The sequence below is a fragment of the Hyperolius riggenbachi genome, chromosome 1 (genome assembly GCF_040937935.1).
Source record: "Hyperolius riggenbachi isolate aHypRig1 chromosome 1, aHypRig1.pri, whole genome shotgun sequence".
Classification (NCBI taxonomy): domain Eukaryota; kingdom Metazoa; phylum Chordata; class Amphibia; order Anura; family Hyperoliidae; genus Hyperolius; species Hyperolius riggenbachi.
Genome location: NC_090646.1, coordinates 106,888,666 through 106,904,469, shown reverse-complemented (window position 1 = coordinate 106,904,469; position 15,804 = coordinate 106,888,666). Strand labels below are relative to the sequence as shown.

Below are 15,804 nucleotides of genomic sequence, written 5' to 3'. Positions count from 1 at the left end.
TTGGTAGCGCTAGACTCTCCACAGCATTATACAAAATGGGTTGCTGATTGAATTCGCAAGCTATTAGGTTTTTCATATTTTCTATTGCACAAAGAAACATGGAAGCTGGCAAGTATGCTAGGAGCACATGCAAGACTTCCTATAGAGAAAGGGAATAATAATAATAATAATAATAATAATAATAACAACGTTCAGGGACGATCAACCTGTTCAGGATCAAAACCTACCTGGAATGAAATATTGCTCTTTAGCTACATGCAGAAACATAAAGAAAAGGAAAAACAAAACAAAGATGCATCTAAAGCGCAACAGCTGAAGAGAGATATTTTGCAACAAGAAAATGCATGCTGTTGTACATAGCAACGATTGAGATTTGTAGAGAGCACCATGCCAACCAGATACAGTTCACATGCTATTGGCAACAGCATTAACTACAGTAACATACCAAATACCATAAAAGGCATACAGTAACATTTTTTCAAAAGCATAGTGTAAAAAAAACAACAACACAAGAACGATTTCCAGTTGATGTACTGCATAATAATGCTCACATATGGGCATGAACAAATACAGGTCAAAATACAGTAAAACGACATTTAAACCTGAATTTGAAGAAGCAATAAAATAGACCTAGGAGTCCTGCAGCAGCTGGGAGCCACATGATATAAATTCAGTCTAGCCCAGAGGACGGAAAGACGAGCAGTCATAAAAAAAGACATCAAATACTTATTTTATATAGGGGGTAATGTGTGATGCACATACAGAAGACAAGGTTGAAAAACTGTTTCAAATCATAGCCGATCTGACATATATTGCATTATTTATAGCTGGCCCTTTCTCTCAAAGTCTATTTGTCTTTTTAAAGTCAAGTTAATAATTTTTATTATAGTAGTTAAACAGAACCAAACAGTACACATTGCACATGCTTTCATAATTAAGCGCTTATCCAACAGTGCAGTATGAAAAGCAATATGAAAGTACAAAGAGCTAAAGTGGCACAGCAGCCAATCAGATTTCAAGTTAAAGCCCAAGTATAAATTCTAATAGCAATCAATAAACCAATCTAAACAGTGCAAAGGGAAAAAGAGTGGTGAATTGAATACCTGCTTCATGGGGCAAGTGTATTGTTGGCCACTGCCTTACAGATTGCTAACTCTTTCCCTTGCATTTAGGTGGTGGGCGGGTCAATCGGGTGTGACCATGGTGGGCGGGTCAATCAGGTGTGACCATGGTGGGTGGGTCAATCAGGTGTGACCATGCAACTCACAAAATAGGAAGAACAATAGAGGGTACATAACATTTCTCATAATTCCTGCATTACAGTATTAATGACACACTGTCTTTGAGGAGGCGGAACTTTTAATCAAAGGAAATAGGTGTACTAATTTGTGAAACTTCAATTTGATAACTTTTTAGATAATTTGGTAGAAGGTGAAGAGGTTTTAAGCCTTCATAATTCAATGGACAAATGTGGGCAAGCTCTGCTACGGAAAGGGTTCTGAAATTTGAAAAGTTCCCTTCCAAAGTTAAAATAAAACAATATTTACCCTAATCAACCTGACTGCTTTAAGGATTTGACTTGTTCAATTTTGGTTTTAAAAAAATCAGTTGAGCGACAGATAATGCAGATTAGCTGCTGTGTGATCCATTTGGAGGAGTTAGCCTGTTAGGATTCAGACAGATGGACGTTGGATGTCCAATAATCATCAGTCGCGTGTGTTCTGCACATTCATTGACATGTTACATGCAATGCCCATTATTGGCAAGCTGTTATCTGTTCATGGCTGTATCTGCTGATATACTCTAATTGCCATTGAGATCTGAAGCCACTGAGACCTTCTGCTCAACCACAATATGGTTAACTATTTCATACAACGGATGATCCAAGTAAACATTTACGGTACTTAAAAAAGAAAGTCCAGCTTCTGTTAGCATTGCTCTAAATACCTTCTTGCAATTCACGTATTTCTGCAGTTTATACTACATCTTTCACCTAATGTCCATCACTTGGTTTTGAAATTTGTTGGGATTTTGAAATTCTTAATTAATTAACACATCTTAATAGTTTACAGTGGAAATTAAATACACTCACTGATACAGGACTGATTTTTAGTTTGGACAGTCTGAAATCCAATAGGCTAATATCATTATTACAATGGCCCATTTGCAATTAACTTTTTCTCCCGAGTTTTGTCCTTAGTGATACTTTCAAACTAGTCAATTCAATGCACTTTAAATCAACAGCAAGCAAAAAAAAAAGAAAAAAAGAAAACACTTAAAATAGTTTTGATAGTACTTTTTCACCTACTTTTTGGTACTTTTTCAATTGCTAATGCTTATTGCTAGTGCTAAAAAATATTGTAAATAAAAGATGAAAAATTATCTCCTAGGAGAAAACTCAGGAAACAAGTTAATTGCATACGGCCAATGTGTTTGAATTAATAGTAGCTTTTGTGTCTATATCCATACACCTTAGCCCTCAGCATTGGCCGGGAAGAGTTCTTATTTCCTGTGAGTGTGATATCTCCTTGGAGCATGTTTACATAATCACCTTCTGAAGGAGGGGAGGAGAATGTTACCAGAAGTGGAAAACCATTAGGATACTATCCATATCATTTAAAATGACGAGACTAACTGTATCTCAGATCCAACTGAAAATCAACCCAAATTGGTCTACATCTGGACAATCCTTGCTCCTACATCTTTTGGGTTCTGAAAACCAAGTGTGCCCTGCCAACATCAAGTGTGTCTATCAATTAGGTATATGAAATGCTGTGTCTCTAGCCTCAGTGCTTTTTGAATCCCAAGTTCTCATTCTCATGAACATTGCTCAATGCTAAAAGTAGGTGCTGCGTAGTAAATGAAAAGAGAACTTGCAAACACAGGCATTTACCAAACAAGAACAGCACATAAACCAATTATGCTCCGTGTTTCATAGGAACCAATCAGATTTCAGCAAAGCAATGCAGTCAGGTCAATGAAAGATGGTTTCTGATTGGTTGCTAAGAGATACTGCATATGGCCTAAGTAGCTAAAGGCTCCAGTCTGCCTTCCTTCATCTATTCCTTTGTATTAAAAAAAAAAAGAGATGAGAGATGACAAAGATTCAGTGATGTTCAGTAACTCAATAGAGGAGCAGCTGCTGTATAGAGCCATGGACGGCGTCTGTTATTTTGGCAACGGGACCTAGAAGCCAGTCTAAGCAAATTACCTGAACAGCGGAATTTCTTGCTTTTGATCTGCCCGATTCTTTTGTTTGCCAGTCGGCGGGGGCTGGTGCAGCGGGCACCACTGGTCTCAATAGGGTTTGTATGGAGATAATCCGCCAGCCACTTCAGATGGCAGTCACAGATAAATGGGTTCTGAGCCAAATGCCTTTCAGGAGTGAATGAGAACAATTGAACATGTTATTTGCAATTGACCTAGCATTAATTTTTTTAACCATGAATGCAAAAAAAAAAGAAAGATGGATTATAGATAACACTCCCCCCCCCCCCCCCACCACCACATTTCCCAGACATATAATGCCCACCCCTCATCATGGCAATACTCACAGGGTTTGAATGGCACGGAGAGGAGCGAATGTGCCTTTGGCAATGGTTTGAAGTTTGTTGTCATACAAAGAGAGAAGGTTCAGGTTGTGGAGATCCTGGAAAGCACCTACCCGCAAACAATTTATCTTGTTGGCATTCAGCAATCTGTTGAACCAGAGATAATATGAATTAGAAAGTTGTCTCAGGTCCATTCAGCTGTTAAGTTCAGTGACAAATCCTTTTTTGTTTTCTCAAAGGCATCGTGAACTGCCTCACAGGATAAACAACATAAAGACTTCTACGGTTGAAGCTATGTTTGGATAGCTGGCAGCTGACGTTCTTTTGACATTTTTCTCTAAAGAGAAATATTCTGGTTTCTAGGTCATTGTATTTATTTATTTTTGCAAACTGACATGTTATGTTATGTTTTTATCTTGCGAAGTTATATTCCAAGTTAAAAGGAAGTGGAAGGTGCAGCCATGTTCTAGTTTGCAGTGTCGTAACAATAGGGGATGCAATGGTTGTGACCGCACCGAGGCCCTTGAACCAGAGAAGGCCAGTAGGGGCCCTCCCTTAACCACAGTATTAGCTTCTCAATAGTGTTATGCTGGTAATGATCACCTCTATACTGTATATGCTTTGAATAGTGGTAATCATTAACAAACTGTTCCCCTTCTCTGCTTACGCCTCTCATACTGTCAGGTTTGTTGTCACTCACGTAGATTTTTTTCTGAATAGACAGCGGTGGGGGGGGGGGGGGGGGTTGGCATTTTAATGTCATATAAACTTTTATGTATAGACTACTTGGGGAGGGGCATGTAAAACTTGCACTGGACGAAGCTCCTTAGCTACGTCATTGATTTGCATAGCATGCTCTGTATTCTGATCAGAAATTCCAGTACTGCCTGTATGTCTGCTCTTCAGGAGGCGGAAATAAGTCACAGTCCCGTATAGAGATATCTATAGTGATTGCACCTGTTTGGCCAAAGTGACAAAGTTTTGAAAACACCCAATATACTGTACAGTATGTTGTGTTAGATGTGTTTAAGTGGAGATCTGTTAAATTTGTACTTTCTACACACTGAAAACACTGACTTCTAGAGTCAAATTGGGATGGCCATTGAGATGCTAATAATTCTGAGTTGATGCAATTTTTATGTGAATTCATGCCGCTTGAAAATGGACCAATCAAATTCATCCCCTGCAGCATTTCATTGTTAATTTTCAAACTGTATAAAATTAGCATTATACTTTGCATCAACTTAGAAATATTAGTATATCGTTAGGAATTCCAAACGTCAAAGCTGTTGGGCAGCCTGGTGGCGTAGTGGTTAGCACTCTCGCCTTGCAGTGCTGGGTTGAATACTAGCCAGGGCAATAACTGCATGGAGTTTGTATGTTCCTCTTGTGTCTGCGTATGTTTCCACTGGGCACTCTGGTTTCCTCCCACATCCCCAAAAAATAAATTGGATTCCCCCTGAAATTGGCCCTAGACTACGATACATACACAACTACACCATACATACATAGACATCCATGTGACTATGGTAGGGATTAGATTGTGAGCCCCTCTGAGGGACAATTAAGTGACAAGACAATATACTCTGTACAGCGCTGTGGAATATGTCAGCACTATATGAATAATGATGATAATTACTCTTTTATAAACCTAAAACGTGTTAGTAAAACATATTTATTAAAACATATGGACATACAACAAGGGCAAACCATGCTTGTAGTGATTTTACGTGCAAAGCATTTTGAAAAATCCATACACAGCTATATAATTAAACAGATCTCCCATAATACTTGCATGTAACACAATAGCTCTGCATAGCATTGCAGAATGAGGTGTGAATTTTATAACACAAAACAGAACAGAAGAAAGGGGAACAAAAAAGAATAATAAAATCAATAAATAGACTGTCTGCAATTACTGAGTAAGCGGTGTGTTGTGGTTGAAGCTCAGCTGCCATGCAGATTTTCCCCTCTCTTTTCCTGCTGCTGCGGTTTTATTATTTTCAGTTGCTTACATTACATTAGGCTGTGTGCTGGAGCTGAACATCTTGTATGGTTTCCAAGGTGCTGTCGGACACGCTTATTCCTTTCAAGTGGTTTACAAACTGCTGCTGTGAAGGACGAGACCTTCAACAGGTATGAGAACGTTTTCTTTGCAGCTTATAACTGCTGGTGGTGGATGGGAAACACAGGTGAACTGTCAGCTTAGAACACCAAGATTCTGGCATGTTGTTGGCAGGCCATGGCAACACTGCAAAGGGTCATCACAAGTTTAGCATGTTGTGGACACAGGCAATGTTCTGCTACAAAATAGGGTACCAGGAGTTCGTGCAGTCACATTGGTGGCCCATATAGGAAGTAAAATGGTAATCCTTAGAAAATGAGATGGGAAACCTAATTGTGGCAGTTTTTAATTAAATATGAGCCCACAAAGTGGACACCAGTGGTTCTGGTCACCTTAGGCTTTTGCAAAATATGGTGAGTCTTAGTGATGAATCTGAGAAGCTACCTTCAACTCTCCATCTCCGCGTCACTGCAAGAGACTCTGATGTGCTTAAGATTTGTGTGAGATGACATTTTAAGTGAACTTGTCACAAGCTGAATACAGCAGTGTTAAAGAGACACTGAAGCGGATTTTTTTTTTTATGACATAATGAATTGGTTGTGTAGTACAGATAATTACTAGAACATTAGTAGCAAAGTTATATAGTTTTTTTGTAACATTGCATCATTCTCTAATATTTGCAGTTTACACACTACTCAGCATTGTAAATTATTGTACAGAGCAGTTTTGTGAACTTTGTCATCTGCAAGAAAAAAACAATACAGTGACTGACAGTTGAGATAACAAGCTTTAGAAGACAGAGCTCTCTGTGACTTTGTGGAGCTCAATGGCTCTTTTGCATAGATAACAACTGGAGTTTCTAAATTCTTCCTGTACTGGAAACAATATTAGACTTGTGTCTCTGCTCCTAATGTTTTATTTCTTAGCTGTACTACACATACAAATCATTATATCATCATTTTTTTTTTCGCTTCAGTGTCTCTTTAACATTCCTTAGCACACAAGAATAAGTGCACAGAATCAGACAGATGTTTTCCTGTTTCCACTCCAATTTACATTACAGTAAATAAATGGTTAAGTTAAACCTTAACCCTGTAACAACCAATTAATTTAGAGGCTTGCAAGTACTCTAGGCCAATTTATTTTAGCACTTTTTTTATTTCTTACTTGTTAGATTTTTTTGCCTCTAATTAGTACTGTAGTAGTGTATTTATGGCCACTTGTCACTAGGGGGCAATGTGAGACAATAACAGAGGACTTCTGCTTTCCATTTCTATATTTTCTGCTAGCAGAGAGATTTCAAAGCATTCCAAGAATTAACAGCACAATACGTTCTGCCAGCTGAGATCAAAAGCAGTGCACTTATCTCAAACATGATAACTATTGAAGCTTCTAATGGGTTACTCTCATGATAGTCGTCTAACTCATAAGTTGTATGCTGGTACTCCACTTGAAGTAAAACTGAGGAAAGGGGAAAACCTGCCCCTCCATTTTTTGTGCCTACGGAAACAGATAAGCTGCCCTTATTTCCAATGAAGTCCTCTACTGGCTTTATGTGGCATTTACATGATATTTGAAAAACTAGGTGAAGAGTAATGGAAGGTGTCCTCTAGCTACCCAAGATGTCAATCAAGGATGTCATCCGCCAAAGCTGGATAGTAGGATGCAGAAGACATCTTTTATAATGCAGAATCTGGTAACTAGCAGTATAGGGATGTGCTTTTTTAATGAAACTTCCATATAATGTATTTAATATATAATAAATGAGTACATACTGATCTATATTTCCAAGATAGTCAAGGGAATTGATTTCAGCTATAGTATGACTGATACAGGATCCAGCATAGCTTACTTCCATAGTGGTCTATTCACACTACAATCACTTTGGGCAAGCAATGTATAAAGAGACAGCACATATGTATTTGGCAAGCCAATTTCAAAATATGTTAGGGTTAAGGTGCCCATACACTCGTCAGATTGGCAGCAGATAGATAAGAAATGCATCTGATGATCTATCTGATGCGTTTTTAGAACATTTTTTTACCAGGATAGAATTCCAGTAGATTTCAGTTTGAAATCTATTGAAATTCGATCTGATGGCATTTTTTTGCCATCAGATTTCCATTAAGGCCAATGCAAACTGATAAGCAATCTCATCAGATCGACCTAAATTTTCCACCCTGCCAGTTCGATGGAAATCCATCGAAATCGATCGAAATCGGCCATCGATCGGTCGATTGGCCAACCGATTTGTGATCGATCGGTCGATCGATCGATCGGGATCGATCGGTCGGCCAGAAAATCAGCTGAGTGTATGGGCTCCTTTAGTTACTGTGCCTTAAGTCTGGTTATTGGTTGGGCATTGATTATAAAATGAAAGGATAGATAACTAGAGCCTGCCTGAAGCTCTGTCAGTGGATGTATGGACGCTACTGGTGGCAGCACTGATATTGACAAACCAAAATAAACTGGTTCAGCAGCAATCTGTCCATGGAAATTATTTTTAAACATTACCTGCAGTCAAGTTAGTCAAACCTACATGTTTTTACCCACAATTGTATCATTCACCAAGATCAAAAGCAACATAAAAGGTCTAAATGGCTTATCGAGCATACGTTTATCTAGTAATGACCTATAATGAGCAAAAACAACAGCGTGTTCTTAATATAACCTCAGTGATGACAGTCAGACGCCACCTTTCACTGACATGTATAATACCCAATCAGAGGGGCACAAAATTAGTGTCCACATGTGCTAAAAAGATGTCTCCACAGATGGAGATGATGAAGCCCGTGTATTTAAATGCAGATGTTGTCATGCAGTAAACCCTAGGCTTGCAAATTACTAATGCATATCATTTATAAGTAAGCATATATGAAACGTATGTGTTTCTCATCTCTGGCTTAATAGCCTGGCTCTGGTATAAATTAGGACAATTTGTGGTTTCTGAATGCTCTGCATTTCAATCCATCAAACTTTAGAATGCCAGCTGAGATCAGAGCGCTCTGCGTCATATTCCAGAGTTTAACATGTCCAAAACAAGCATAAAGATGTCCGGTTTGAAGTAATAAAGCCGAGAGAGTCTTTAAAGGCCAGCTTCATTGAAAACTGATATCTTAGTTTGGTCTTGCTGCTGGCAAGCTGAATCACATGTTTGCTTCATGTATCTCCCGGGAACGGGCCAGAAATCCCCTGCAGAATTTTCTGATCCGCCCACCTGCTATTAAAAAGCAGACTGATGGTGTCACATGTCCTTGGTGGAATCTCCATAATGTAAAATGAGTGAATAAACAGGCTGCAAAATAGTCACTTTTATTATACTTTGTGATAGGGGATGGTTTTCCAGTACAGGAAGAGTTAAAAAACGTCATTTGTTAGCTATGCAAAAGAGCTTCTCTGAGCTCTCTAACCCAATTTTTTTCTGAAGCACTTATACATCAAAGAAACAGTGAGAAACAGCTCCAGATAAGGTTTTACTGCAGGCGCGTTCAAAAGGACATTAGCTCTGCTCTATTTTATAGTATACAATGCAGAGTGTTGTTTGTAATTGCAAATATGACACAATGGTTCTATATAACTGAAAATAAACAATGAGACCCTTTTCTCTGCTACTAATGTTCTAATAATTATTTGTACTACACATACAATTCATATCATGTTTTTTTCCACTTCAGTGTCACTTTAAAGTTGACTTAAACTCAGTTCACATATTACTTAAACATGCTGTCAATTATTAATTAGATGCATTACTTTTTTTTAAAGAGGCCTGTTCTAATGTGGTCTGGCTTACTGCAGCATTTCCTACTTGCACAGTGACTGTATTATCTCTGTTATATGATCTAATCTTCTCTCCTCTGTCGGGCTGACGCAGTAAGGCTGGAATGTGCTATGCTGCTTGTGATTGGATAAAAGCTATACACACCCTCTCCAGGCCCCCTGCACACTCTGTATGGCTCACACACTGAGCCTATCACTTGCTATGTCTTGTGTTTGTAAACCCTGGATAAAACTGGCAATTACAAGCCAGGATTGCAGCAGGGAGTGGCAGAAACAGCACAGAGGGGCCCAGGAGAACATAATGAATTGAATGGTAAGCTTTTTATTGTAAGAATTTTAGAGTACAGATTCTCTGCTTTTTGCTCAATATTTCTGTTTAGAGATAGGTGCCATATTAACTATTTAAAAAGGCACTGTAGTGACATATAGAAGAATGCAGTACATTTTCAAAATACCCACTTGTATGGCAATTTTCCTGCATAAAAAAAACTTCCTATATCTAAATATTGCTGTATATTCAATTTACCCCTGCCCTACCAGTGATGTTTACTCTAGGCTGATTAGCTATGCAGAACCCCTCCCCCCATACAGTATTTGATATGTTTTTGGTAACATCAGTAACTACATGTTTCAACTGGAATCGTTCACAACTACAAGATACTAGTGCCTCATGTTATGTGTGAAAATTCCTACCACTGCAAGACATTTATTGAGCTAACCAAGATGCACACATGTGCCCAGTGAGTTTACACATTATTTTTTCTCAGCATGGAAATCCAGCTGAACTTGTTAACTCCCATGTGACTCCTTCTCACCCCTCCCTTCAGATGACGCATGCTGTCTAGGTGGAGAGCAGACAGCATGAGTCAATAGAAGGGATGGAATATGAGGAGTAAGCGACCAAGCTTGAGTGGTCTGCAGTATTTTTTCATATAGCAGGATAAGACAGAACAAAAGTTCAGTGAAAGAAACAGCATCAGAGCTGTTAAAAAAACTATTTTAAGATATACCACTGGGTTCACATGCATGGGTACTTCTCTAATAAAGGCATTATATGGTATAGATTTATTTCACAAACAATGATATACTCACAGTAGCTGCAATGAAAACAGCCCTTCAAACACACCCTGGGGAAGCTCTGTAATTTTATTTCCATAAAGAACCCTATAAGACAGGGGAAAAAATACGTTAGCTTAGGCTGGACATACACGGGTAAAAAACTTGTTGGGAACAATACAACACAAGGCATATTCCCAAATCCCCATGCTGTACTGTACAATCAGGATGCGACAATCTTCTCCCCTTGACTTAACCATAATATGATGGCACCATACCATAATGTACAACGGAACTGAGAGGGATAGGGATATAGATGCTGTATTTCCTTTTGAACAATCCTGATTGGTTGTTCTGCTGAGTCTGTGCCTCTATATTGGCCACGTTTGTTTCAGGTGTGAGATTCAGATGCGACTGCAGCCAAAGAGACCAGCAGGACAGCCAGGCAACTGATATTGTAAAAAAAGGAAATGCATATGGTAGCCAGCATATCCATCTCTGTTCAGGTGTACTTTTAGCCAATAGTTTTCCAATTTCTATGGTCTATGGACCACATTAAACCAACAAATGATGAGGATTATTTACATTGCTTCTTGACCTGTTAATAAATATAATAATACTGAGTTGCCTTTTACACAAAATTATGATAGTTTTTGGTTTTGTTTTATTCAAAATAAATAAGCAATTAAAAGTAAATATTTTGCTCACTGCATTGACTGTGTTAGACTCTCCTCTTGTCATTTAGAAAAGAATATTGTATCTGATAGATGCAGATACCTTGGTGCATTCCTGGTTATCATAGCATGATCTGAGAAGATCTTTTGAGATCTGAGTACTTAGAGTATAAATATACCCAATCATAGCATTCTATTGCTTGCATGTTTATGGTCTGTGTAGATCCTGCCAAGCACTACCGCTATCTGTGGGTCAAAAACAGAAATTGGACAAGAAAACCTATGTTCTTGATTTTACATCTATATACTCAACAGTCTACGGGTATCTATGGGTATCGTAAGTTGTCTGCACTTCTAATGGAACTTTTCATAAACAATCGGACACATAGCAAAGAGCAATAGGTTAAGTTCTCCAATGCATAACAACCAATTTACAGCTTTCATTCAAGTTGTCTAAATTTAGATTTGATTGGTTGTGATGTGTTGTTAGACATTAGGACCACATTACGTAATAAGACTACCGGTAATTGATTTCCCTTTGTAAGCAGGGGAAGATAAGTACAGAGAAACTAACAACAACTACCTACGATCTAGATAGAGAGATAATCACTACAACATATGGTATTAGGAGAAGAAAGAAACCTACTCCCACTCCAATTTATTAAAAGAAAAACAAATCCTTCAGAATTTAGTTCAGATTAGGACAAATCTTGTATCATGACACAGAGGCTGTGGACTAGAATTTGCTCCCTGTGAGATTGTTACACAAAAAAAGTTTTTTGAAGGCAATTTATCACAGAAGCATTGCTGTCTAAACAGGGCAGACACCCCACCACTGTAATAAATACATGTGCCAATGAGACTAGAGGGGTTGCCAGAAAAGCATTGTCATTATCCACACATACTGTATGTATGGCTGTGGCTGATAAAATGCTGGGGAGCCAATGGCCGAATAATCAATTGCAGAGCCTGCATAATGTACATAATGTATGTTACTAATTAAAGGGATGAGTTGGCAGGTCTACAAAACTCTTGTCTGTGTCAGTTTCTTTTGGCTCCATACAGATAATGTTACTTACAGGTCTGTCAAAACCAAAGGGTCCACAGATGACTTTAATTGTTTGTAATGATAAACATTAATGGATGTGGTCACCTCCACTGGAGAAGGGTTGTGTAGGCTGAATTTTGAAGGTGGTATCTTATATACTGATAGAGATGGCTGCACCAAAATCAAGTCACATAGTTTAAAAGGTGTGTTCAGACTACAAGAAAATGTCACTGATGTCTTGTGCAGACTGTTCTTCATTATCTGTAAATGTCTCATTCTTACTGGAATCCTCACTATTCCCACTACTCAGCATCATCTCTGTGGCCTGTAAGTCGCCTGGTACATCAAACTAACAACTTGGCCTTTGCAGTATGGCAGTGCTGCCCAGCTCCAGTCCTCAAGGGCAGAGGTCCCCCCACACAGTTTTGGAGCAGCTCAAATTAATTGATGGGACCGAATCAGGAAAGGTGTGGTTCATCAAGCAGAACACATTCTTCCATTTCTCGGTCCATCTTAAACATAGGCATTTATCTGGCCCTTGAGTTTGACAATCCTGAGTAGGACAACCCTGCAGTAAGGCATAGTTTTTATAAACTGGTTTGCCTTCAATTAATCATAGGCATCCCTGAATGGTATGGCCCATAAAACGTACGCTGAACAAAAGGATATTTGCAGTATATAGTACTGATACATTTTCTGCAGTACTTTACTGTTGATATCACTAACCGTCCCTTTATGGGACTCAAATCCTAATTGAACCATTTTTTTTGTTGTCTCGTGAATATGAATTGATCCTCTTACAAATAGCTTGACTTTTGTCGAGTGTGGTGGCTAACTCGAATGAGGATCCTCTCTTTTTTTATGAAATGAGTCATTTTAGACTTACCTCCAATTATTATAAGCAAGGATATGGAGAATGCCATATTTCTTATTTCCTTTAAAGCAATAAGAATTGCCCGGCTGTCCTGCTCATCCCCTGCCTCTAATAATTTTAGCCATAGCCCCGAAAAAAGCAAGCAGATCATCTGAAAAGATTAGCTGCATGCTTGTTTCAAGTGTGTGATTCAGACACCACTGCAGGCAAAGAGGTCAGCAGGACTGCCAGGCAACTAGTATTGTTTAAAAGGAAATGAATATGGCAGGCTCCCTATAACTCTCGCTTCAAGTTCCTTTTAAACTACTTATTACATTCAATATTGCTTTGTGACTAACCAAAACATATTCATTACATGTAAGCCAGAACAATCTATCCAGAGATACAATTCTATTTTTCCCAGGGAAACCACAGTTGGACGTCTCCTCACACAGAGGTTTCAGGCAGACTGGCCAGTAATGATAAAGGTGCTGCCTGTCATAATGTCCAATGCTGGGATGGCGGTTACAGAAAAAAAAAAAAATTAAAAAGAATTCAGCAATATAAATCTTGTGAAGAAAAAAATGATTTGATAAATCTCCCTCTCTGGAAAGAATTCATCAACATCATCTGAAATGAGAGTCTGCTAATGTCTGCTAATTTGTCTAAGTGACTGGTGTTTACGGTGCGTCTGTGGCGGGAAGTTAACTATGACCTGTCACATGGTGCGTCGGCATTAATAACTGTCTGCTCCTGTTTCACTCACACATTAGATGATTTTCCTGAAGAAAAAAAACATGCAAACCTTACTTTAATTGCAAAGTCTTGGCAAGCAGATAATAGAAGAATACCCAAAAGATTGGCCTCAGTAGTACGGGCCTTACGTGCAGACACATTTCACCAGATAACTGGTTAGATTATGCCACATGATTCATCATGTGACTGAACAAGAGGAGTCATGAAACAGCTTGTTCTTTGTCATTGTTTACCCCAGAATCCTACTGACACTACAACATCCATCTTGTCTGGTGCTGAGTTATTCCACGCAAGGTGGTTTCAGAACTCAGGAGCTCAATGCTTCCTTTTCTATACATATTATTTTAACAATCAGAAGCCTGTGGAACACCTTCTTTCAAGATACACACATACACAACTATATATATATATGTCAGGTGAACCATCTTCAAAACTTGTTCATTATTCTAAATTATGAGTGTTATGCATTTATTTAATCTGTCTTTTCACTGATTTTTATGTTATCTCAGTTTCTTATAGTGTACATTATTATGCAATCAAAGTAAAGACATATTGACAGTTTGGTCAGGCTGTGGTGTTTTAAGTGGAAAAAAACTATTACCTAGTGAGATATACAATGTCAGGAAAAATAGGTAAAAGTCACCTGTCTGGCAGGAAGAGCGTGTAGAGATATTCTGGCTCTTATTCAGTTATCTTTTCTCCTGGGAGATAATTTTCCACCTTACCTACTAAATAACTTTTTAGCACCTATCAATTGAAAAAGTACTAAAAAAGTAGGTAAAAAGGGTTATATCTAACTTGTTTTAAAAACTTAATTGAATGCTGGGGGTTTAAAGGTATTTTCTTGATGAGGTGTGAAAACATCTCCTGTGAAAAAAACAAGTTAATTGACTAAGGGGCTCTGAAGTTTAGAGTTGATTCACAGAAGCTTTTCTCTAAAAAGATCTCACCCTACTTATTTTTCATCTTGACTATAAGTAGAGCTCATTCATAAGACGGACAGATAAGGGGAGCTAATTCAGAAGAAAAAAATAAAGACCCCTATTCAATCAACTTCTCTCCTGAGCTTTTCCCTAGTAGGTTATTTTTCATCTTCACTATGAAATAACTCGTCAGTACCTTGCAATTGAAAAAGTACCAGAAAGTTGTTAATATCAAGGGACAAAAAGTAGGGATAATAAAAATTGCACCCTGCAGAAAGAAAGAGGCGCCTTATTATTGGCTACAAGCACTATTAGGCACTGCTATTTGGCCTGAGGAAGTGGGTATGCACCCACGAAATGTGTTGCCAGTGCAATAAAATTCTATGAATATGTGAATTTGTCTTGATTGAGGTAAGCCACCTCACTTATTAAATTTTATTTGTTTTTAACGCATTTTATCTTCTTTGGGCGCCTCTTTCCCCTTTATCTTGGTAATATCAAAACTACTTAAATTATTTTCTTGCTTGCTGGTGGCTTACAAGGCATTTTATTGATTAAATGTGAGCATATCACCTAGGAGAAAACTCAGGGAAAAAGTTAATTGAATAGGGGCCAAGAGGAGGTAAATTATGAGTTAAGACATATAAGAAGAGAAAACTCATGAGTTAAGTCAGATAAGTAATAAATAAATTGCTGCAGCTACAAAGCTGTTCTTCTACAAATACAAAAGTATGAATTTAGTCCTTAGTATTGCTATATAGAAAAAAATCTGACACTTAGACCAATACAGTATTGACATTTTTTATTTCTTTTAGCTAACCACCATTCTCCATGCACATCCCCCCTACCTGCTCTCATGCCTGCATCAATTCTAGATATTTTATGACCTCATTTCAAGCCAAACCAAATGTATGCACAAATATGTAATGCCGTGCCTTCTATTTATTTATGCGTTTAATTTATTGCGAAGTGATTATGTTTTGTCTCCAGGTATATTACGCCAATAAATAACATGCCAGTCAGGAATAATCTGTTATAATTTTCAGCGCCGCGACACAAATCAATGCATCTGTGGATTTATGGCACGGCTGAGATGCGACG

The 15,804-nt window shown here is 38.2% G+C and overlaps 1 protein-coding gene across 11 annotated transcripts in view; it reads right to left on the bottom strand.

Annotated features, from left to right (window-relative positions):
• SLIT2 (slit guidance ligand 2) overlaps nucleotides 1-15,804 on the bottom strand; it is a 530,767-nt gene that overhangs the window by 93,220 nt on the left and 421,743 nt on the right. For 7 of the 11 annotated variants that reach the window (XM_068278011.1, XM_068278031.1, XM_068277940.1 and 4 more), the window contains 4 exons: nucleotides 10,486-10,557; nucleotides 3,555-3,698; nucleotides 3,212-3,375; nucleotides 228-251 (listed from right to left, as the gene is read on the bottom strand). In XM_068278011.1, coding sequence (XP_068134112.1) covers nucleotides 228-251; nucleotides 3,212-3,375; nucleotides 3,555-3,698; nucleotides 10,486-10,557 — 404 coding nt within the window. The remainder of the gene's footprint in view (nucleotides 1-227; nucleotides 252-3,211; nucleotides 3,376-3,554; nucleotides 3,699-10,485; nucleotides 10,558-15,804) is intronic. The other 4 variants (XM_068277976.1, XM_068277993.1, XM_068278000.1 and 1 more) reach the window with 1 other exon arrangement.